Source organism: Myotis davidii, unplaced genomic scaffold, assembly GCF_000327345.1.
Source record: "Myotis davidii unplaced genomic scaffold, ASM32734v1 scaffold175, whole genome shotgun sequence".
Lineage (NCBI taxonomy): Eukaryota > Metazoa > Chordata > Mammalia > Chiroptera > Vespertilionidae > Myotis > Myotis davidii.
In genome coordinates this window covers 3,063,534-3,087,284 of record NW_006286972.1, presented here as the reverse complement: position 1 = coordinate 3,087,284, position 23,751 = coordinate 3,063,534, and the positions used below count along the sequence as shown (strand labels likewise).

The 23,751-nt window shown below is 47.9% G+C and overlaps 2 protein-coding genes across 3 annotated transcripts in view; one reads left to right on the top strand and one right to left on the bottom strand.

Annotated features, from left to right (window-relative positions):
• Positions 1–3,319, top strand: part of DIP2A (disco interacting protein 2 homolog A) — a 71,628-nt gene extending 68,309 nt beyond the window's left edge. The window contains exons 37-38 of the mRNA XM_015560686.1: positions 593–716; positions 1,346–3,319. Of these exons, the coding sequence (XP_015416172.1) occupies positions 593–716; positions 1,346–1,598 (377 nt within the window). The 3' untranslated portion in view covers positions 1,599–3,319. The remainder of the gene's footprint in view (positions 1–592; positions 717–1,345) is intronic.
• Positions 3,320–8,688: 5,369 nt separating this feature from the next.
• On the bottom strand, positions 8,689–15,721 carry S100B (S100 calcium binding protein B). 2 transcript variants are annotated; one of them, XM_006758764.2, is made up of 3 exons: positions 15,615–15,721; positions 12,800–12,938; positions 8,689–9,909 (listed from the first exon to the last, which is right to left on the bottom strand). In XM_006758764.2, the coding sequence occupies exons 2-3, from the start codon at positions 12,935–12,937 to the stop codon at positions 9,769–9,771; spliced, it is 279 nt and encodes a 92-aa protein (XP_006758827.1). In that variant the 5' UTR covers position 12,938; positions 15,615–15,721; the 3' UTR covers positions 8,689–9,768. The 2 variants fall into 2 exon arrangements, with proteins under 2 accessions (XP_006758827.1, XP_015416171.1); XM_015560685.1 differs by lacking the exon at positions 15,615–15,721 and adding an exon at positions 14,618–14,656.
• Between the last annotated feature and the right edge of the window lie 8,030 nt (positions 15,722–23,751).

Genomic DNA, 23,751 nt, shown 5'->3' with positions numbered 1-23,751 from the left:
TCCTGCTGACTCACCACACCCCTTGCAAGGAGCTTGTATCTTTGGGTGTGGGGTAAAGGATGAGCTCTGGCAGTGGTGTTCTCTGAAAATTACTATTTTTCCCTTTGTGACCATCCTCACTGTTCTTGGACCCTCGGCCTCTGCTGAATTTGTGGGATGGTTGGTAATGCTGTCAAGTCCTCCCCGAGGCAGAGCCCTAGGCAGAGCCACCTGCATGTTTCACCAGCTGTGGGTAGCACCCTCCCCACACACGACCCGTCATAACTGCAAAGTCCTTAGGCCCCAGCAGGCCAGCCAAATCAAGTCAGAACTTTTGGTAGCCCCTGTAGATGCTATTTTGTTTCCAGAAAAAGTAAATATTATTTTAAAAATATATTCATACATTGACGTAGTTCTTTGGAATCAAGGGGATGGACAGCACCTTTATCAGGCTCTGCTGCACACCTTACCCATTTGGAGGCTTGGTTTTCAAGTGATGTTGGAATAGTGAGCTCCCTGTTCCAGAGAGCCTGACTCAGGCTGACACAGATGTGTGTAGGGTGCCCAGATTGCACTGTGCCTTTCTGAGGTATGCAAACTGTGCCCTTCATAGAGCGACATGACGCACTCTATGTGGTTGGGTCTCTGGATGAAACACTGGAGCTGAGAGGCATGCGGTACCACCCCATCGACATCGAGACATCTGTGATCCGAGCACACAGGAGCATCGCCGAGTGGTAAGAACCCAGGGGAGGGCAAGTCCCACCCAGGCCCTCATCTGGGCAGAGCCAGGGACTGAGGGCCATCTGCCTGGTCACGTTTCCAGCAGACCTTGATTACAGGCACATGCTGGCAAAGCCTCCTCTCCTAGAGCTGGCCCTGGGCTCTCCAGACCTGCTCTAGGAAACACGCACCAGAGACCCCTTGTGCAGCCCTTTGGTTTTGCTTGGGCTTTCCTTTTTTCCTAGTCAGTTTTAAACCAAGCGTTTGACCCTGAATGAACAGGCAAAGTGTGAGGTCTCACAGTTTTCCTGGTGTTTCTGCTTTTAATGTGAATTTTCTCATTTAAATGGTTGTGATTCATAATTTCTTCACTTTGTAGGGAGTTGCATTGGGAGAGGCTCAGCTTTCAACATCAAATAATGAATGCTTCTAATTTTTAGCAAGAACTTTGATTAGAATAGATAGTCCTAGACAGCACGTTTAGCCTAGCCTTTCAATTGCGAACGATGTTCAGCAGCAGCGCAGTGTCAATAAATATACTTGTATTTTTACTCTCCTCTGTTTGGCATCATTTCCCATGTATCTGTTGGTCGTCAGAAGCTGATGTCCATGCCCTGTGATGCCATCTGTCTTCTCCCTGCAGTGCCGTGTTCACCTGGACCAACCTGCTGGTTGTGGTGGTGGAGCTGGATGGGCTGGAGCAGGACGCACTGGACCTAGTGGCCCTGGTGACAAATGTGGTGCTGGAGGAGCATCACCTGGTCGTCGGTGTGGTGGTTATTGTCGACCCAGGCGTGATCCCCATCAACTCTCGGGGTGAGAAGCAACGCATGCACTTGCGTGATGGCTTCCTGGCTGACCAGCTGGATCCAATCTATGTTGCCTACAACATGTGAGCACCTCTCACCAGCTCCAGGGTTCTGTCCAATGTGAGGCTTCCAGGGGTTGGAACCATGTGAAGGTGTTAGAACATGTGAAGACACTGCAGTGTGTCTTCAGTCATCACGGAATACTGCACCCCTTGCCCTACTTTTAGAGATTCGTCTCAAAGTTCCCCAAGTCTTATTTGAGAAGCCACTTCCTGAATTATTTGAAGGAATATTTTAATCTTCAAGGACATTTACAAAAATATAAATGTCAGTATTTTAACAGTTAGGGTGACTGGGAAAGGAAACGAAAGGCCTGGCCATGGGTATCATGAGGAATTGCAGGTGTGCAATTTGTTCTCTACTGTATTGCAAGTTTGCACTTTTTAGACTAAAAATATAGTTCTTGATTTAAAAAATTCAATTATTTATTCCCACTTCAAATGACAAGTTTATATGTAGAATTTAAGCTAGAAAGGACTTGAGGCCCCAGTACAACTAATTCACAGGGAGGAACAGAGCCCAAAGAGGCTGATGGGAAGGGCAGCAAGACCTGCCCACTCCTACCCTGGCTCTTGGGCCCGAAACCAGGCACTCTAGTTACAAGGTGCTTCCTCTCTCCCAGTTTATTGAAACAGGTGTGTCCGATTGTCTGCACACATTGTCCATAATGTTCAGTAAGTGCATTTGGGTCTGTCAAGGTAGATACTCTGTTTCGGAAAGATAAACCAGCATTTAGTTTTAAACCACTTTCCTAGGTTTGTAACTTAATGCTGTTTAGTTAAACGCTTGTTTTCATAACGTCACAATGTAAATTCTTCTCAATACATGGAAGTTATTTTCATCCCAAATTAACAGATTTGGAAGCATTGATGACAGTGTCTGAGGTTTTCACATCCTCAGTTCAGTTGAGCTCTGGGGAGAGCCTTACCGCATGATGAAGGTGGGCCTGGTTACCCTCAACCTGGCTTTCACATTTTGAGTTGTATGCCTATTAAATTTGGCCAAACCATATTCAGTTATGACTAAACGGAGTGATAGTATAGTAAACCTAAATCAAAGGGAATATAAAATCCTTTAGAAACTTCTAAAAATTTGAAGTGAAGCTCAAATCTAAGACATAGAGTATTTTTATATAGCTAATAAAGAGTATGTTATGAAGTTGTTGGGTTTTGGGAGGAACTGTGGATGGGAAAGTTTATGGATCATGCATGCTTCATAGAAACAACCAGGTTTTTCTGGAATTAGCCTGAATCAGTGCCTAACAAAGCTGTTATTAATTCTCTACCATTTAAAATTCTCCACCAAATAGGTCTGGCTAACTAGGCTAACTCTCACATTTTACTCTTATTTGGCTACCAATAGCAGGTGCATTGTAGCTCTGTTTGCCTGTTGTGGTGGACTGCAGTTAGTTATGTTCCAACATACTGAAATTGTAATATCTATTGTAATTATGTACATAGTCTGTGTAACTTATTGTTTGACGTACAGATAACAAATATTCCTTATAATAGAATGGCCGGCAGGGGAAAGAACTACCTAACCCTAATCTTAATGTTGTAGTTTTGTAGCAAATATTGTAAAATTTTTGTATTGAAAGATCAGTGTCAGTAAAACAAGGTGTCTTGTAAATTAAGACTTTAAGAAGCACATTAAAATGTTTTAAGATTACTCTCTGGGAATTCTGTATATCACACTAAAATTTTTTATATCATAATGTTAATAAAAGTTATTGATTTTGTAATTCTGCATTTTGAAATGTGTGAAAAGGTTTTTTAAATGATCCCAAATAGGATGGATTTTATTGTGCATTACTTTTTTCTGAATATAAAAACATTTATGCTTACAGCATAAAATCTACAAAGCACATTAAAGTGTAAAGAAGAAAATCTATAATCCTACCTCTGAGTAATATAGCAGCATTAGTATTTGACGTAAATCCTTTTGGGGATTTTTTTCCTTTTAAAATATTTTACAAAATTAGAATCGTATACTTTTATAATCAGCTTTTGTACTTAATAAATTACAGACTTTTTAATCTGTTACATATATTCTTTTACATGTTTTAATGATTGTACAGGTGTGTCATGACTAAAGGTAGCTTTTGCTCAATTGCTGTTGTCCATCATAGTTCTTTCAACAGTGCTGCAGTGAACCTCCTCCCAGATGTGTGTGCACATCTGCAGTTACAATTCCTGCCTCAGGTTTCCTTCCTATAGGTGGAGTGGGGGTAAGAGTTCATGCCAGGCTTGAAGCTCTGGGTGCTCACTGCCCCGGTTTCCTGCATCCAGCGCTGTCTTTCAGAGTTTAATGAGGAAACCTATTTACATGAGTCTGTGAAATGTTTAGGAAGAACCTTGTGGAGTTTTCCAAGGGCAGTGTAAAGTGAGAAACTGAGAGGTTATTACTAATTCTAAGTGCCAATTAAGTATAGGGTACCTCGTTCCCCAGACTCTCCAAGTGACTGAAAAGGCCAAATGAATGATCATTACAGGTACTGCTTAAAAGCAGAAGTTGAAAAAGGATAATGAGGGACCAGATGAAGCTTTGAGGGGAGATGCATTGCCACTCCCAGCAACAGTGAGCTGGGCTTCCAGGTGGGTACATCCAGATGCTGCCATAGGCTGCAGATGGAGAGCAGGAGAATGAAGCCCCCTATCAGCTGTTGTTGCATGCTGACACAGTGCAGCACAAGTTAAAAGATGAGCAGTGTTTAGCACTTACTTTACATTAAAAAGTAGGGCAAGATCAGTTTCTGGCACGACAGCCTGAGAAGCTCGGTGAACATGCTATTCAGAATAACAGGTGAAAATCACTGTTAAAAAGCCAACTACTTAAAGCCTTTGGAAATGGTGCTAAAGGCATACAGCAAATGAAAAACATCTTTGCATGAAAGTTCAGTAAGAAAACCAAGAATCTGTTATCTGAACCAAGACTGATCTCAGAAGATCTCTTCCATCCAGCCTCTACTCATGGAATGCAGCCTCTACCTTGGATGAAGTGTCACCGAGAATACAGGGGCTCTAACTGACCTTGTCCAGCTCTTAAGTTGGTGGTGCCATTCCAGGAGATGCAGACTGAGAAGACCTCTGGCTACTGCCCCCCACTCCACTTTAGGGGGGTTCAGCTCCTAAAGCAGGGGTGTCACTCAGAGATGCCTGGGTCTAGCAAGAGAGAAACAACTTATCACTTGCAAGAGAACTCCAGTAAATCGACAGCTGAATTCTTACCAGCAATAATGGAAGCCAGAAGGCAGGGGGATAACATACTCAAAGAACTCAGAGAAAAAAAAAACCTCAACTAAGACTTGTATATCCAGCAAAGCTATCTTTCAAAAGTGGAGGCATAATACATTCTTGGGTAAAAAGATTGGATTTGTTCCTAGATGACCTACATTATCAGAAATACTAAAGTTCTTCGGGCTGAAAGCAAGTGATTTCAGATGGTAATTTCAATTCACATGAAAAAAACAGTACTGGTAAAAGGTAATTATAAGACTATATAAATTGTGATGTCCCTGCTCAGGGGTCCCCAAGATGGTGAGGTCTTCCCTACCCAATGCCTTGCACAAAGTCTAATCAAGTGAGAGGGCGGGCACAATTCCTCTGTAAGGACCATATAGGCAGACAGTTCTGCCTTACCAACCCAGTGCTTCCTAACTTCCTGAGGATGAGAATCACCCGAGTTCTTGTTAAAACAGTCACCAGCCAGACACGGCCCCATCCCAGATCTGGGAGACCTGTCACTTGGGATATTTAACAGGCCCCCAGTAGAGTTTTGTGTGGAAGGAGCTGTGGGGCCCATGTGACTCAGCATTTCCTCCCCAGTGTCTATCCCCAGCCCCTCAGAGGGGAAAATTTCAGGGGCAGTCTTCACTGTGTGAAAGGTTTCCAGGGACTGCATGTTCAATGCGGGGGTTGGGGTGAGGGGGTCTTCAAGAGAGCCTGGGGGCACTGGGCTTTGTTCTTGAGGTTGCTGGCCTCAGCCTAGGCTCTACCCCATGTCCAGCCTGTGCCCAACCCTCCCTGCTTTGCCTCCTGCCAACTTGATTGAATGATGTTTATTTTTCACACTCTTTTAAGAAGCCACTCCTTTTCTCATCAAACAGAGGGAAAAGGTTGTGCCAGAATCTCATCTGGCCAGATAAGCAATGATACGAACCCAAGTTATGTCTGGGTCAGAGAGGGATGAAATCTCCAAAATTAAACATCCTGATCAAGAAAATCTCAACAGTGTGCAACCAATAAGAAATTGCACAGGTAAATTGGCTACTGGGGCTCATGTGATTGTCATCTAAACCCCTAATTTTAACCTTTTGTGTTCATCAAAACTTTTTTACTGAATTTGAATCTGATAAATTTGAACTAAAAATAAATAAAAACTCTGAAACAACAGCAATCAAACCCAGGAGCCTCATGGGACAGAGCTTCCTGGGAAGAGTTGTCAAACTGTTTCCAGGGCCTCAGCTGCTGTGTGAGAGTTGAAGGGCCCCTCTTGCGTTGGAGACGAGGGTGGGGTCTTGCAGGGTGGAGCTGCAGGGGTGTCCTGGGATATAAACTGCCCACAAGGAAGACATCCAGAGTGGGGCCCCAGGTGACTTGGGAGAAAATGTACTTTCTTTGGTGGCTGCGGGAGACATGGTCTGCTTAGGACCAATCCTGTGGAGGTGATGATCTACAATTGTGCGTGAGGGCCAGCTGGTAGAGGCCCCTGGGAGACTCCAGGGCCAGAGAAGACAAGGGGCAGGTGGAGCCCTGGCCTGCCCAACCAAAATACCCCTCCCCCATTGTTCCCTGGGGCAGGGCCAGGGTGGAAGAGGGAAGAATGGCCCAGGCCTCAGGAATCCAGGGCCTTCCTGAAGTCCCTGTGCGTGCTGGGAGCTCTCTGTGGAGACCCCAGGCCACATGTTCCCCCTTCATGATAAAGAGATGAGGATGCCTCCTCTTAGTGGCAGGAAAGTCTGACAACTGTGTTGCCCAGACTTGGAGCAGGGACAGCAGTACATGCTGGGATGGTCCACATGGTTGAGTGGAGGCGGGCTCCCTGCAAGCCTCAGACCTTGGACAGCACTTGTCAGTGCAGGACCAACAAATGGGATCCTCTGCTTGGTCTCCGTCTCTAGCCTGAGAGCCTTAATGTGGCTGTCAGGGACAATCTCTGGGCTACTTTGGCCCTATCTTGTGGATTAAAATGATAACTGATGGGGCACAGGGAATTCTGTGTGGCTGAGCTGGGTCATGATGGGACAATAGAGATCATTTTAAATGCAGAGTTCCCTCTATAGGGACCTGATTCCCCCTAGAGATGTCTGAGGCAGCGCCCAGCAAGCCATGTGGGGACCATCACCACCCATTCATGGAACCAGACAATGCCTCTCGGTGAGAGCAGGTCCCTCTCAGCTGAGGACAGGTCAGAGGAGGAGGATGGACATTGACAACCTGGAGCTCACCAGAGTTTGTGCCGGGAAGCCCCCAGGAGTCCCTGAGGATGGCTGTGCGGTGCAGAGGAAGTCTCTTCCTGGGGTAAAGGTACATCATCCCCTGGATGTGGGGTCAGAAGGCAAACACAGCAGCTGCACCTGGCAGGCCCCTTGGCGGCCGGTACACTCCAGGTCTTTCCTCTGCTTAGGAAGCAGGGTGTCATCTGGGAACCGAGTCATCTTGGGATTCTTGGGATCAATGAGGACAAGGGAGGTACCAGGAAGGACCTACTCAATTTCTGGCTAAAGCAGCAGGGCTGTCCTCTGGTGATGAAAGCAAGTGTAGAGACGCGGTCTGAAGGCAAGCTGGCCAGGCACAGACACCCCACACACTACAGCTCAGAGCCAACCCACCACCCACCTCCCTCTCCCTGACCCCTCCGTGCACAGGGTGTATCTATGCTTGCCCTCGGGCTGAGTCCGACAGACTCACTCTGGGCCTCCCCAGCCTGCTCCCCTTCCTGTGTCCCACCATGGCCTGGGACGGGGTGCATAATCTGCAGGGCCCAACGCACAACGAAAACGCCAGGCCCCTCGTCCATAGTTACCAAATATTTCAAGGCAGCAACAGCAGAGTGGACCTGAGCGTGGGCCCGTGGTCCTCCCAGGTTGACCCGTCTGGAGCGGCGGATGGTGCCCCGGACGTCCACTCACACTGGGGTCCTCCTGAGCAGCTTCCAGACTGGCCCAAGTCTCTTCACTCCCGACCCCATCTTTCCAGAGACCCCCTGCTGTTGCCGCCTCTGCTGGAAAGCCCAGGAACGCCCCCTGCAGGGCTCAGACGCTTTGACAGCACTTGTCAGTGCAGGACCAACAAATGGGATCCTCTGTTCAACAAAAGGGTCCCACGCCCCTGGGGATAAGGCCGACTTCCTTTGGCCCCTGACCTGCAGCCCTCCCAGCCTTGGGGGCCCTCAGTTCCTGCGGTGCCTCCAGCCCTCCCCTGGCTGCGTCCCGTGCGAGGGGCTCCTCCACCGCAGGCTTCGCGTTTCCCTGGGGTGTGGACACTGCTCCACCTGTTCGGCCGGAGGCTGTCTGGGGGGCCCTGCGGGACGGCTGGGGTCTCTCCGGAGGGGCAGCTGGGGTCACCCCGGAGGGGCAGCTGGCCCAGTCCAGCGAGCAGGCAACACTCCCGAGGGGCTTCTGAAACGGCAGCCACCACCCAACTTTCTCTACTGGGTCCGCGGGCAAGACCGAGGATCCTGGAGGGTGACCCCGCGGGAACAAACTCGCCAGAACAGAGACGAACACCCCGCCCGCGCCCCCAGGCTCCGGCAAGGAGACCACGGGGACCCCGGCCTGGGGTGGGGGGCGTAGCTGAGCCAGCGGCGGAGCGGGACCGAAGACCTTAACTCAGCGCCAGCCCCGAGCGCCACAGCCCACCTGTTCCTGTTGGGCAGGACCAATCGCAGCTCCCCTTCGTGGCGATTGGTCCAGGGAAGGTGGTCCCAGGTGTTTTTTCCCCGCCCCTCCGCGCCCCGCCGCCTTCCTAAGGTCCGCGTCTCCCGTGCCCACCGGTGCACCCGCCCTGGCCTTGGTGAACGCGCTATCTGCAGCCGTGAGGAAAGCCAGGCCCCCTCGACTTTACTCCTCTTCCCATTTTGCAGGTATTTCGTTTTTATTTCATGTTTAACGGCTACGGAGACTTAACACAGTGCTCTTTTATTAAATGCAAATACAAGCAATCGATGGTTTTATGAAGTCTGTGTCTTTAAATAAAACAGAACAGGAAAAGATTAATGTGAATTTTCCTGGAAGTGATTTTTAGTATTTGTAACGATTATTTGAAACTTGATTTATTTGAATTCGTAGACACAGGAGCATAAAGTTCGGCTTTCCAAGTACACTGACTTTGCCAACAGCACAGACAAGTTAGGAGTGACATTCACCAACAGACCAGACACATCAGTAGTAACCCATCATCGCACAGACAGGAGAGGAGGCTGGAGAGGCTAAGTTACTTGCAGTGCACTCATCTCCGCAGAAGCTGGCCTGAAACCTTGGTCCTGGACCTGCCCATCCTCCTGCAAAACGCCCGTCCCACAGATCCAGCGAAGTGTGAGCCTATCAGGAGAATTCCACGGCAGGTAGAATTTTGCTTCTCAGTGTTGATTAGAGTTAAGGTTTCAGTACTTGTTGGTTTATGAGACACGTTTTCCCATTTAGCACTGTTAGCATGAAATATCTACTCAGTAATCACCGCTCACCACAGCAAAAGGGACCTAAATGAGACCATGACCTATTTTCACACCATCTAACTACGTTAGGCTCCATTGGCACTGATGATGGACAAATTTAAGAAATGGCAGCCTTTTCAAAGGTTGGATAGAGCTTTGTGGTTTCAAATGAAGTGGTGACTTAAGGAAACCACAAATGTCCAGAATCCTTTTTGGTAGTCAGTTTTGTGTGTTTTCTGGGTTAGGATTCTGTATAGCGCAGGCTTTGTGACTGAGAATTGACTTTCCTACATGATATTGCCAGGAGTCCCCGGGACCAGTCAGCTAACACGTATGCCTAGTATAGCAGAAGTAATGATGGGGGCCATTAAAAACGGCCCTTGGAAAGAGATTTTCAATTTTTCATTCACAAAGCAAATGAAGCTTCCTAATTGCTACGAACACAGCCGGAAAGCTCAGCTCCTACTAGCCTGCAAGCCCTTTCTCTGCTTCCTTGTGTGACCTTCGCCTCTATTACGGGAACAGCGCGGCTGCTTTCTCTAGGTCACTCGTGTTCAAAGAATTCGTGGCAGGCTGTGGTAACCATGGCGATGAAGGCCACAAATTCCTGGAAGTCACATTCGCCATCTCCGTCGTTGTCCAGTGTTTCCATGACTTTGTCCACAGCCTCCTGCTCTTTGATTTCCTACAAGAGATCAGTCACCCAGCTTGTTTTTAAATGACATTTATAAGGCCATCAAAACATGATTAAAAGTTGTCTGGCTTTAAAAAATCTGTATCAGAAACAACCTAAGATATAAAATGCAAAATAACCAGGAAGATTTCTCCTGGGACCAGAGGACTGTTGTCCAGGGGTCTGTGCCTTCTCTATCTTACGTTAGGTCCAGTGGGACCTGGGCTATTTGTGAAGATTGAATGGAACAACCAAGATCTGAAAACCTGCAGGTTGTTATCGCTATACTTAAAAAAAAGAAGACTAGCATATCGATCAGCCAGAGTATATTATAGGAAAACGTCTTGAAAGAAAAAAAGAACTTTTGGCCCCCCTAAATTTGTCAGTTTCTGTGTGTAGCAGTCCCCACAATGAAGGTTTCCATGGATTTTTATGTTTTGAATTTTTGTTGTTGTTGTTGAAGTAATTCTTTAGCATGCCCTAAATTTGTGAACTCTGTGTGTTCTTTTTGCCACTTGAGCTGCTTTCTAGGTGTCATGGAACATTTTCTGACAGTTCTTCCCAACACAGAAGCCAAGTGCATAGTCTTACAAAGTCTCTGAGGAACAAACACAGTGCAGGGCCATAACCATGTGAGAACGTGGCATTTTCACTGAAAAAGAGCATCAGTGCAGGTTGTTCAGAAGAACAATTCCCAGTGCAGCAGAGGTTGGCCTGAGGAAGTCTGGTGTAATGTTCCGTGGCTGCCTTCAATCTAAAACATGTAAAAGACTGAGCCCAGCCGACGTGGCACAGTGGTTGAACCATGAGGGCATGGTTCGATTCCCAGTCAGGGCACATGCCCAGGTTGCGGGCTCAATCCCCAGTGTGGGGCATGCAGGAGGCAGCCATTCAATGATTCTCTCTCATCATTGATGTTTCTCTCTCTCTTTTCCTCTCCCTTCCTCTCTGAAATCAATAAATATATATTTTTAAAAATAAAACATGTAAAAACTGAGATTCCAGTGGGGGTTGGGCGAACCTCCTGTATAGGTTGGAAGGTGGATGGCAGCAGGGTATTATTTCAATTATACTCTAGGTTTGCCTCCTCACCAAAATCACCTTGATAAAGCCAGGCCAACAAACGTTCATGATACCTTGGCATACTTACCTTGAATTACTTATCTTTTATAAATTGTGGTTACCACGTGTTAAGATTTTAAAATCAGTAGCAGTTAACTGGTTTTTGAACTTTCACTGTATATTAAGCACTTGACAAAAACTATCATTTCATCCTCACAACAATCCTTTTTACAGAAGTAACTGGGACTTCGATTAAGTTAGAAGGCGGGATTGGTGGGACTGAATAATTGAACATGTGAGTGAGGCAGCTGCCGATTGGATTTGACTTCCTGAGAAATCAGTCCCAGAATCAGACTAGGGGATGCCTCCTCCACGCCCCCCCACCACCCCACCCCCACCCAGGCAGCCTGCAAGTCACTTCCTCTGCTCCGATGGTGCCATTCAGAGTCTTGGAGTGTTGGGAGAACCAAGCCAGCTGCAGACAATGGGTGCTGCCCTGATGCTGGAACCTGGGGCTCGCCCTGCACCGAGAGGCTCAGCTGGCTGGGATGGTGCCTCCCTATTACCATCACCATCCCTCAGGATGCTCTGGTGTCTTCCCCAGAATTCGCTCCTGGTCAGGCATCCGTGCACTGGTATATTGGCTGGCCTTCTCCCTGTGTGTGATTGGTCACTTCAGAACCTTGGTTCTGGGTACTACGGGGAGGTCAGGCACCAGGCAGATTGCAGTTCATTGCCTTGGGGGTGTAAGACTGGTGTGCAATGGAGATGATGGGTGCTGATCCAAGGGCAGGAGCTAGTGGGTAGGGAAGTGAGTCCTCCATGAGGTGTCTGGACATTCTTTTACCACAGATCAGAGTGGGACCTGTGTGGGGGAGGAGGGCTCATCAGGAGTCCTCATGCAGCTTCCTGAGTTAGGGTCCTCTCCAATGTCTCTTATTCCATGAAGCCCCCTGCAAGCCCCCAGGCCTCCTGCCCTCAGTCAGTAGGTTGTGGTCCTCCATGGATGTGCCAGCCTGGGTGCTTCCGAAGCAGAGGCCGTGTCCTTGGGCCTGTGTCTCCCCAGTAGTGAACGTAATGAGCGGTCGGTAAATATTCGCTCAGCGAACGGCATCTTTATCACTTAGGTCCGTGGTCGGCAAACTGCGGCTCGCGAGCCACACGCGGCTCTTTGGCCCCTTGAGTGTGGCTCTTCCATAAAATACCACGTGCGGGCGCGCACGTACAGTGAGATTGAAACTTCGTGGCCCATGCACAGAAGTCGGCATTTTGTGGAAGAGCCACACTCAAGGGGCCAAAGAGCCGCATGTGGCTCGCGAGCCGCGGTTTGCCGAGTCGCAGTTTGCCGACCACTGACTTAGGAGGATGCTAAACATCTAGCTAAAGCTAAAATAGTGCTTTTCCCCCCAAACAAAAACTTATCTTTAACGTCTTCTTTATGTGCACATGGCCCATGATCAGTCGGGAGTCTATTTTCCATCCATTCTGCCATCACTGCTGTAAATCCTTAGATTTTTTCAGAGAAATGTCAGCATTATTTGGAATCTGTACTTTTGCCTTTGAGACAGCAGTTTTTTCTTGATGTTCCTACTACATACAAAACCAATGAAAATGAAGACAACAGGGCTCAGCTAAGCTAACCTCCATAATGAGGGTTCAATCGTGCAAACGAGTTTCCAGAAGCAACCTAGGAGTCCTGAAACAGACCCGGAATCGCCTTCGTGTCTGCTCGGAGAGGAAGTGCACAGGTGGTTTTAGACGTGGAGAAAAGTCAATAAAAAATTTTTAAAAAAAGAAGTGGAGAGGAGAATGCATAAACTGTCGATTTTAAAAGACTCACCTCTAAAAAATGGGAAAGCTCATTGTTGATGAGCTCCTTGAGTTCGGATTTCTTCAGCTTGTGCTTGTCGCCCTCCTTCCCGGAATATTGATGGAAAACATCAATGAGGGCCACCACGGCCTTCTCCAGCTCAGACATCCTAGGGGTCCACAGAGGAAAGATGCCTTCTCATGCTTTTTGCCTTGTTTCACAGAGAACAGTTAACATGTTACCTATACAGACCTCCACCCAGAGTGGGGGCTGGGCCAGCCTTGGCTCACCTCCAATGCTAAGCTCAGAACTGGCTCAGTGGTCACCAGTCTCCCATCCACCTTTTATTTTATTTTATTTATTTATTTTTTAAAATATATTTTATTGATTTTTTTACAGAGAGGAAGGGAGAGAGATAGAGAGTTAGGAACATCGATGAGAGAGAGACATCGATCAGCTGCCTCCTGCACATCTCCTACTGGGGATGTGCCTGCAACCCAAGTACATGCCCTTGACCGGAATCGAACCTGGGACCTTTCAGTCCGCAGGCCGACGCTCTATCCACTGAGCCAAACCGGTTTCGGCCCCATCCACCTTTTAGATCCACTCTTCCCGCTTTGCCCCTTTTCTCTGCCCCTGTTGGCTACCTTGACAAGTTCCCAGGCCCTCTGGCTTCTGATTGGGTTTGGCCAATGGGAAACTCCAGCAAAAATATGAAGGCAGCCCTGGCTCATCTGGTTCAGTTGGTTGGGCATCGTCTCGTGCATCGAAAGGTTGCTAGTTCAATTCCTGGTCAGGGCACATGCCTGGATTTAGGGCTCAATCCCCTGTAGGGGGTGTGCAGAGGGCAGCCGATCCCTGTTTCACTCTCACATTGATGTTTCTCTCTCTCCCTTCCTCTATCTCTAAAAATCAGTTTAAAAATCTTTTAAAAATATGAAGGCAGAGCAGTGAAGGATGGATCCCTGCCTCCTACCGTGGGCACCCTCTGCCCTGGCAGGGCCCCGAGTCAGTGACAGTGCAGCTGAGCAGAGCAGTGCTGCAAGCTGTTAGAATTAATAAGAAAGAAGTAAGGTGACGAGGAGCCAAATGAGGGTACAAACATCAGTAGTAGTCTTATATTCTGTCAATAAACAGTTGGAAGACAGGAAGAGAATTCCATTCACACAGCAGCACATACGTATTACTAGGAATACGTTTAGCATGAAAAGTGTAGGTCTTTTCAAAAGATTTTAAAGATCACAAAATGTAGGAATTTGCTTTCCTTTAATATGTAAATTTAACTCATTTTTTAATAAAAAAAAACCTTTACTGGAAAAATTAATATGGTAGAATTTCCACACATTTTTTGAAAAAGAAGATCAGTGAAAGGTACTTTGACCTACTAGAAACAAAAATGTATTATCAGGTTATACAGTTAAGCTGGTTCCGCTACAGGAACAGGCAAGTGCAGCGGTAGCCAACACCAGGTCTTTCTTTAGGATCCAGGGAGGTGCTGCCTCAAGCGAATGGGGGAAAGGCCGCTTATTCCCTCATAAGTGTTTCTCTGCAGTTGCCAAAGTCAGAAACCTTCTGCTTCCCTCAACACGCGCCTTATACCACGGCCCGTAAACTAAAGAAGTACCTGTTCAAACCTGATTTTTTTTTTAAAAAAAGAAATAAAACAAGCCTCAGTTGGTTAGAGTGTTGTCCCAATATGTCAAGGTTGCGGGTTTGATCCCCAATCAGGACACATACAAGAATCAACCAATGAATGCATAAATAAGTGGAACAACAAATCAATGTCCCCCTCCCCTTTCCTCTCTCTTTCTCTAAAATCAATAATAATAAAAAGAAACAAAACCCAACCTTTTATATTATCCTGGATGCTTCTCAAAATTCTTGATGTTTGGGGGAAGAGGAAGGTAAATTATTTTTGTGTGTGTGAAGTATGACTAGTGGGATTTTTCTAAAAAGAAAAGCATGGAAAATATACTTCATATGTTTTAAAACTCCATAAAATGTGATTTTCTTTAAAACCATTCTAGAAGCTAATTAATTTATTTTCCCTGTTAAATTATTCCCATTGACTAAGAAACAATTGATGGTACAAAGCTCATCTTTTAAGAGAAATGAAAATCAAATATCCATGTTCCTTTTGCACTTTGTTCTATGTTACTCCTACTTCAATTAGCCTCTTATTCCCATATTAATCTTTTTATGTCGAAAACAAGAGAAGTTTTGGGCTTTAACACATCGCACATGATGTCAGGGTTCCCCCTAAGGAAGGAGCCTTACCTACTTGAGAAATGATCAGACTGATGAAAGTTAAACCCACCATAAACCCCGATTTCTTTGACCCCATTTCTAATTCACTTGTAAAGACCTCTCAGTTTTCATGGAATTTCTGAGTGGGTGTCCAGAGGCCCTGACATTTCCCTTTGAGGGAAACAGGAACACTGAGAAGCAGTGCGTGCCCAGGGCTGGGGCCGGAGCAAGGGGAGAAAACACTCATCTGTCAGAGAGAGCTAAGCTAGCATCAGGCTGCCCATCCTCAGCCCTGCGGAAGCAAAAACGCTCCTCTTCAAAGAGAAGAGAATCAATATTTGCAGTACTTCTGGGGGAATGTCAGCAATCACCAGACCCGAGGTTTCTCCAATTTATGGTAATAAAAACATTGGCAAAATGAACCTCTAGCTGACTAGGCTTGAGGCAGTCATGTCCACAACGCAGTAGTAAAATCCACACTTTGAAATGCTGCACTTATCCTAAAGGGGCTTTCTGAACTACCACCCAGTGCTCCAACCCACCTTCTGGGATCCCTGCCCCACCCCAGCCCCCCAAAGAGCAGGCTTTCCCCCCTCACGTGTGATCTTGGTGGCTCTTCGCTCTTCGTGGTCACCTCCTGGCGGCAGTGTCCTGAGTGGCAGGAATGGTGGGGAGGGATGGCCTTTTATTCCTTCCTCTGGGCGTGGGTCCCTTGTGCAGTCCCATTGCAGGCCCAGGCAGCCAATGGGGGCCGAGGGCAGGGTGGGGGTGGCTGGGGCAGGCAGGCCTGCACACAGGGCTGCATTGACCAAGCTGCCACCCGGGGACTGCACTTGGGCCAAGGAAGAAAACGGCCTGCAGGGCAGGAAATGGGGAGTCAGCTTTTTGTGCTATTTTAAATTTACACATGAATATTAATGATCTTCTAAAAGCAAGGTTGGTGGTGGGGAGAGGAGAGAGAGACAGATTAATGGATTCAAACAACACAAATGTTCAGCCAAGAACTTGGAGCGTCCAAGTGCAGGCTGGACCATGCTGGTTTCCAGTGGAGAGGCCCTGAGCCCTCTCCTGTCTCCAGCTCCCCGCTCCTGGCCCCCACTAGCTGGCAGGATGCCCCATGGACATCTGTACCCTGAGCTAAGCAGGGCTGCCTCACGAAGCCACCGAGCTCAACATTAGCAGGGACAAAACAGATACTTGGTTCATTTAGGGGAAAGTCCTTGTTCCATATGATTGAGGACCCATGCCAGGCATTCTCCAAGGCCTTCTCGTTCATCCCAGGGCGCACAGTCACAGACTTTCAGAGCCAGACGGGGCCACAGACACGTCCTGTCCAATTACTCTGTTCTGCAAAGGTATAGTTTCTGTGGGACTGAGGCCCACAGCCAGCCACAGGGAAGCCAGGCCCGGCCTCCCGCCACCATCTTCAGCAGCACCATACCTGAGACACCAAGCAGAAACCCAAAAGGTATGCATTCCTTTAGGTGATGATTCAAAAAACGTTGGCTTTGAAGTAATAAAAAGATGTTCGACCCAGAATCAGGGCCCTTCTGACTCAGGTTCACAGTGGCCACGGACGGATCCAGTACACAAAGATGTCTGTGGACACAGTTGTTCTGTTGTCATCTGTGTTACCGGAAACTTCTTGTCTATTCAATACCCAGAAGCGTAGCCTGGAAATAAATAGCATGGGGCTGTGAGCCTTGGAACCTGAATTGTCCCAGCCTGGACCCCCAGCCTATTTTTTTTTTCTTAAGCAATTTTAATCACAAACTGAAGGTAAAGGGGTACAGGCTGGCTCTTAGAGAGTGGTGGCTGACTCTAGGCCACGTTCCTGGAAGTACCGGTGGGGGAAATGGGGGCAGTTTCCTGGCTTTTCTTTGAAATAGGATGTAATCCTCCCTTGTCCTTCCTGATTCCCTGTTGGCAAGTCCACCCACATAACACCTTCCGCCTCCTTCTCCAGGATGCTCTGGGCCGTGCGCCAACTGAACACCCAGCCTATTTCTTATAACCAGTTGACTGTGGAAGAAAAAACGTGAGCTCGGTTTACAGGCGGGTCTGCAGGATATGCTGATCCCACCCTAAGTGGACAGATGCAGCACTTTGGCCCCACTCAAGGGGGCCCTACAAACAGTGGCAAAGGGAAGTCCTCTCAGGGGCTGAACTTCGAGGTGCACATTGGGTTGTCTACTATGTCTTGCGTGAGAAGTGGCTGGTATATGGATGTATATTAATTCAGGGAAGGCTACTAGTAATTAGCAACTTGGATGGAACAGATTTGGAAATTTGGCTTCTGGAAGAGCCATCCACTGGCACACACTGCAGAAAAGGCTCTGAATAATCAGCTGGAAAGTGATCGACCCTGTGTCAGAGCTGGACAGTGCCTAGACATGTCTTGTCCCAAGTGCTCTGTTCAGCCAGCTCTTACTGCCTCTGCTCAGGAGTTGCTCACTGTGTCCATGAGTGAAGTGATCAAGTGGCAGGCATGGATGCGTGCATGTGCTCATCATCATGGCCTTCCACCCACCAAAGCTGACCAGGCCTTGAGCTCCCAGCAGCTGAGACCAGCGATGAGCCCTGTGGTGCCCAGCCAGATGCCTGGTGGCAAGTTGATTACATTGGACCTCTTCCATCATAGAAGGGACAGAGATATGTCCTCCCTGGAATGGACATATATTCTGGGTGCGGATTTGACTTCCCTGTCCATCCTGCTTCTGGAAGCACCAGCATCCATGACCTCACTAAAGTCTTAGCTACTGTAAAGGCATTCAGGACAGCATTGCATGTGGTCAAGGAACTCACTTCAAGCAAAGGAAGTGCAGCAGTATGCTCATACCCATGAAACTGAGTGGTGTTATCACACATCCCATAACTCAGAAGTGGTTGAAAGGTGGAATAGCTTCCTGAAGAGTCAGTTATGATGCCAGATAGGAGGCAACGCCCTGAAAGGGATTCTGGATTACCGGATACAACAGACACTCTGAACTAGGGGCCGTTACGTGGTGCTCTGTCCCCACAGCCAGAATGCTCTTCTCACTAGAACATGGACTAAGCTACTTACAGAATTTTTGTTTCTTGTCCTGGCAACTTTGAGGTGGTTTGGAGATCTTAGTCTCCAGAGGGGAATGCTTCCACTTGGTGTCATAGTAATGGTCCCACTGAATTGGAGGCTGAAATTGCCACCTGGCCACTTTGTGCTCCTTATGCCTCGGAACCAGCAGGCAAAAAAAAAAAAGGGCTACTCTACTGCCTTGAATGATTGATCCCAATTACCAAAGGTAGGGGGGGCGGTGGGGGGGGGTTGGTTGGTTACTGCAACACAATGGAGGCTGGGAGGACTATGGTGCCCAAGGGCACCTGGGCAACTGGGGCATCTCTTAATACTTTTATGACCAGTTAATGAAAAACAACCACCACAAAATACAAATAAAAAAATACAGCAAGACTATTGAAGCCTCAGGTCCTTCAGAAATGAAAGGTTTGGTCACTTGACCTACTAAGGTACCCAGAGCAAGTTCTACAAGTTCTATCTGAGGGCAAAGGAGCAAAAGAATGGACAATTGATGAAGGAAACCATGATGTTACTACATCATCTCACTACCAGTTACAGAAATGAGGGCTGTGGCCGCTTGGTATATTTTTTTGCTTGTTATATGCATGTGTTTATCTCCTAACCATTTTCCTCTCTCCTCCCAATTTTTATTTTATAAACAAGTAGTTGGAGGTTAGCATTTTGGTTTAATCTTTAGGTGACTGAGTTTTCAGCGGAGCCATGGCTGAATTTGAGGACCAAGTATAGCGATGGGTGTCGTGACTGTGGGTCTGTGCGTCTTCTCATTTGAGGGAGAACTTCACTTGTCACAGATGGCTGTGTCTTTTTAGGGAAAAATAGAATTATTTAGTTATTGTAAGGGAGTCCACATGTGTGTGAAATTTTACTGATGGACACTGAGTAGCCAAAGAGTGGACTGGGCTGCTAGGGGTGTATTACCTCTCAGGTCTGAGTTTCTGCTGCAGCACCTGCACAGTATTCATAGACTACCAGGGGTGGGCAAACTTTTTGACTCGAGGGCCACAATGGGTTCTTAAACTGGACCGGAGGGCCGGAACAAAAGCATGGATGGAGTGTTTTATGTGAACTAATATAAATTCAAAGTAAACATCATTACATAAAAGGGTAAGGTCTTTTTTTTTTTAGTTTTATTCATTTCAAATGGGCCGGATCTGGCCCCCGGGCCATAGTTTGCCCACGGCTGGACTAGACTCTCTGATTGGGACTCCTTACAGTGAGTGATGTGAAGTTTTGTAGTGAGGGTGTTAGAAGCGGGAAGGGGTTTCCTTCCATGTTTTGCTTTGTCTCACTCCTTCACAGTCCTTCACAGCACCTGGTGGTGCTCTGCCCCAGCCACATGTCCAGAGAGGGCAGCCCTTGGAGACCTTGCAGCCTGGCCTGGGCCCAGTGGCCCTTTCTCCCTGGTTCTTCTGATATGGACACAGCACAGTCCAGAACTTGCACTCACATCAGTTCCGCACTCTTTCTGCATGTCCATCCTCCAGCCTCAGCATGCCTGTGCCATGGAAGTTGTTTCTTTTGATTTTCCTGGTATGTGGTCACTGCAAGGCCAGGCTCACATTCACACTAGCACCCCAGCCCCCTCTGTGCGCCCACCCCCTGCCTTGGCTCACCTGTGCTCTCTAGGGTTGAGTCAAGAGCTGTGAAGGGCTGCACTTTCACCTGCTTCACACTAACCAGTTGGCGTGCTCTTGTTTTCCAGATGCTGGCAGGAGGCACGAGGTTCCTGGGTCAGAGTTCACTCACAGAAGAACCATAGCCAGAGCTCCCTGTTGGCCGTGGTTCCCCTAGTCCATGGCTGTCAGGCAGATGGGCCTGGATGAGGGCGTGCACATACGAGGCACGTGTCCCAGGAGGGCACGCTGAGCTGGGGGTCTTGCTGCTTTCACACCAAGTGGTGATGAACTCATCGTTTGTCCTCCTTTCTCAGGGTTGCTCCCTGCAACAGCCCTGAGCCTGGATGAAGCCTGGCAAGGGCCTGGCATTCTTGGCATGCCTGGCAGTAACATTCAGGACACTCAGGGCCGTGGGGGTTTCCTGCCCCCGCAAGTGTTCCTGCTGCCCCCACCTGTGGACCAGCTCTGGCCTGGGCAGACAGCAAGCTTCATCATGGTATGAACCCCAGGCTTGGGGAGGGGTGCCCCTTCTAAGTCTGTTCTCCCTGGGTTATTCTTCCTCAACCATAGGCTGCCCTTTAGATTTCTCTGTGTAGTTACTGTCCTGTCCCAGTTTCATGATTCTCTACGTTAAACTTGCTCTGTTTAAATTACCCTGTGGTTTCTGTCTCTTGCTGGACCCAAACTGATACATTAGTGAACAAGAAAAATAAAAGGGTTTATTTATTTTTTTTTTTTACTACTCATTTGTTAGTCTAAAATGATTTCAAAAGAAAAACATTAAAAATATACTATATGGAAAATGTAAACTTAGCAGCAGGAACAAAATGGAGGAAAACAGTAGTGCTGATGTCTGAAGTCAGTAGTCATTTTTTGAATATATAAAATCCCCAAACTGATGTACTATGATCTTTTTTTTGTTTGTTTTTGATGAACAGAACACTTTCAACACCAAATGTGTGGGTTTTTTCCCCCTCACATTAACCAATTCTCCTTCATCAGCGGGTGTCCTACAACTCAATACAACTCCGACACCATCTACCTGGAATTGATGCAGACGCCACAGGTGAGGGGCTCAGTCCCAAAGGCTGCCCCCACTTCAGACGTAATTGCAAGTGCCGAGCCACACGTACTTCTGACTGCCTGCCTGTAAATTGGGGGTTCCCTCAGGTTCAATAATTTGCTAGAACAGCTCACAGATCTCAGGAAAACAGTTTACTTACTATTATTGATTCACCATAAAGACTGTAACTTGGGAACAGACAAATGGAAGCGATGCGTGGGGTGAGGTTCAGGGGAAGGGGCGGCGGAGCGTCTGATCTCCCCGTGGGCCCCACTCTCCCAGCACCTCCACCATGTGTTCACCCACCTGGGAGTTATCTGAACCCCATCCTTTGGGGATTTTATGGAGGGCCCAATACGTCGGCATGATTGATTAAGTCACTGGCCATTGGTGAGTAACTCACCCCTGAGCCTGGGGTGGGGCTGAAAGGTCCAACCCTCTAATCACAACGTTGGTTTCCCTGGTGACCAGACCCCACCCTCAAGCTCTCTAGGGGCCCACAGAGTCACCTCATGGGCATCATTTCAAAAGTGATTGAAAGGGGCTCATTGAGAATAACAGAAGATGCTCCTCTCACCCCGTCACCCAGGGAATTACAAGGTTTTAGAAGCGCTGTGCTAGGACCCATGATGAAGACCAAATATATATTTCTTATGTAGTGCTATATCACATGGTGTAATAAGACATTGTGAATGTACATGGCCCACCGAGAAGAGGCATATGTACTATTTCCCAAATAATGAAAGAGCTTAGGGAGACAGAACCGACAGAGGCTGGTTGCTGGATAGCGATCACTGCCTGGCTGTGTGTGACCTCGGAACAGAGATGTCTGTGGTGAGTGACAGCGGCCTGACTCTGGCTTTGCTGTCTCTGTGGTCAAGAGCCATCTGCTTGGTCAGTGTTCATGGCACTGTGGGAAAATGCCCAGCATTCCCATCTGCAAAGCTGGGGATGCCTGGGAGGAGATGACAGGCTCAGCCCCTCCCACGTCTCGGCCACAGTTGCCTCAATGCCAAAGGCACCTCGTGCAGGCCTAATGGTAAGATCTACTGAGGGGTTGGCTCCCCGAGCTGGGCCGGGTGTGGTGGGGGGTCCGCATTGGTCATGGTGGGGAAAGGGCCCACTTCCCAGGCAGGAGTGCCTACCCCATCCAGGCAGCGGGCACAACGCCTCTGCCAAGGTCTTCTCCTGCCTCAGCCCACCTTCCGTCTCCCCCGCAAACCTTCCCCGCTGAATTCAGTAAGCAGACCTCGGCCTCGGGGGTCTGCTCAGGGGGCAGGAAGCGCCATTCCGGTTTGAGTTTTCCAGGAGGAAGGAAAGGCCTTGGGCAGCAACATTGTTCTCTCGCACAAAGAACTGCCATGCGCCACCAAGCTGCTCACGAGGTTGGTTACAGTGACCCCAGCCCATTGAGAGAAAAGGACGCCTGTGTCCTAGAGGGACGTGGGAGAAGGGACAAAGGCTTCTGTTGTAGTGATTGCTAGTGTGGAGGCAACGAGAATCAATTGTCTTTCCTGTTCTACAGAAGGCTGCTCCCAGCCGCAGGAGGCCAAGGGTCCGGGCTTGTGGCTGGAGTCGAGGGGCTGGATTCAAATCCTGCCTCTGAAGAGATCGTTAGCAAATGGCTTAACCTGTCTCAGCCTCAGTGAAAGTGGAAAAGCGGGTACCCTTCAGAGGACTGGGCGGGGGTGGGGGGGTGGGGGGGTGAGGAATAAATGAAATTTTGTACACGTGTGTGCATATGCACATGTATAGAGCGTGAAGTGCCTAATCCACTCAGTTAATGGCCATTGTTATCATGAAAGGTACTACTTTTGTCTATCAAAAGAACCTGGACCTGTCCTACCCGGTTTTGCCCAGTGATTGGAGCGTCGACCCGAGGACAGCGGTTCAATTCCGGTCAAGGGCACATACCTTGGTTGCAGGCTAGGTCCTGGCCCTGGTGGGACAGGGGTGGGAGGCAACCCATCAATGTGTCTCTCTTACATCGATGTTTCTCTCTCTGTTTTCCCCCCTCCCTTCCACTCTCTCTAAAAGTCAATGGAAACGATATCCTCAGGTGAGATTAACAACAGTAACAACAACAATAGATCCTGGACCTGTCAGGTGAACTCCTGGGAGAGGAGGCAGACAAAGCAAAGCAAAGAACAGGACAGAGATTTCTTTCTGCGCCAGCATGCGAGGGTCCAGAAGTGTGGAATGCACTCACTGGCTAATTTAGAATACTCTGAGTCCAGGAGGCCCCCGATGCGGCCAATGGTGATGGCGTGTCTGTATTTTGTGAGTATCGTGTTTTATTATTTTTATACCACACCAAATTCCATGAATCCATTTGGCTGCTAACCAGTCATTTCAGAATCGCTGCTCCCTCTCAGAAGGGCAGCCCAGCGTGAGCAGAGCTGCAGGGGTTTGCTTTGGATCCATGGCAACGTCAGGGCCGGCTCAAAACAGCAGGGCTTTTGTTTTTGTTTTTGTTTTTTCTTGTAAATTTTGAGAAGGAGCTGGAGCTGGGAGCACAGGGAGCACACTTTCCTCAGCCTTGCTTTGTGTGTGTGTGCGGTGTCTTGCCCAGGGAACTGCTGCCAGGAAAAGGCATCAAAAGGAAAAACGAGTTTTCCCCTTTGGTGGAACTCTGTCGCGAATGTTTACTGGAGTATACTTTTTTTTAATTTTTAAGGACTCTTGGACAATTGCCATAAAATCATGTCAGGTTTAGAGTTAAAAAAAAATTACTCTCTTAGCCTCTTTGCTTTTTTACTCAATGGGAACATTTTTTAATTTACTCTGTAATCATCACACATTTTTATAGCTCTGTCCCCTTGTGGGCCCAGAATAGCACACAGTATTCAACCACATTGAGCTAAATGAACAACAACAAAAACCTCATCAATTCAGTGTTAAAATTGTTGAACTAATGAGGACTCATACACTTTGATTTAAAAAATGCTTCTGTGAGGTTGAGCCATCTCCATCCTACAAG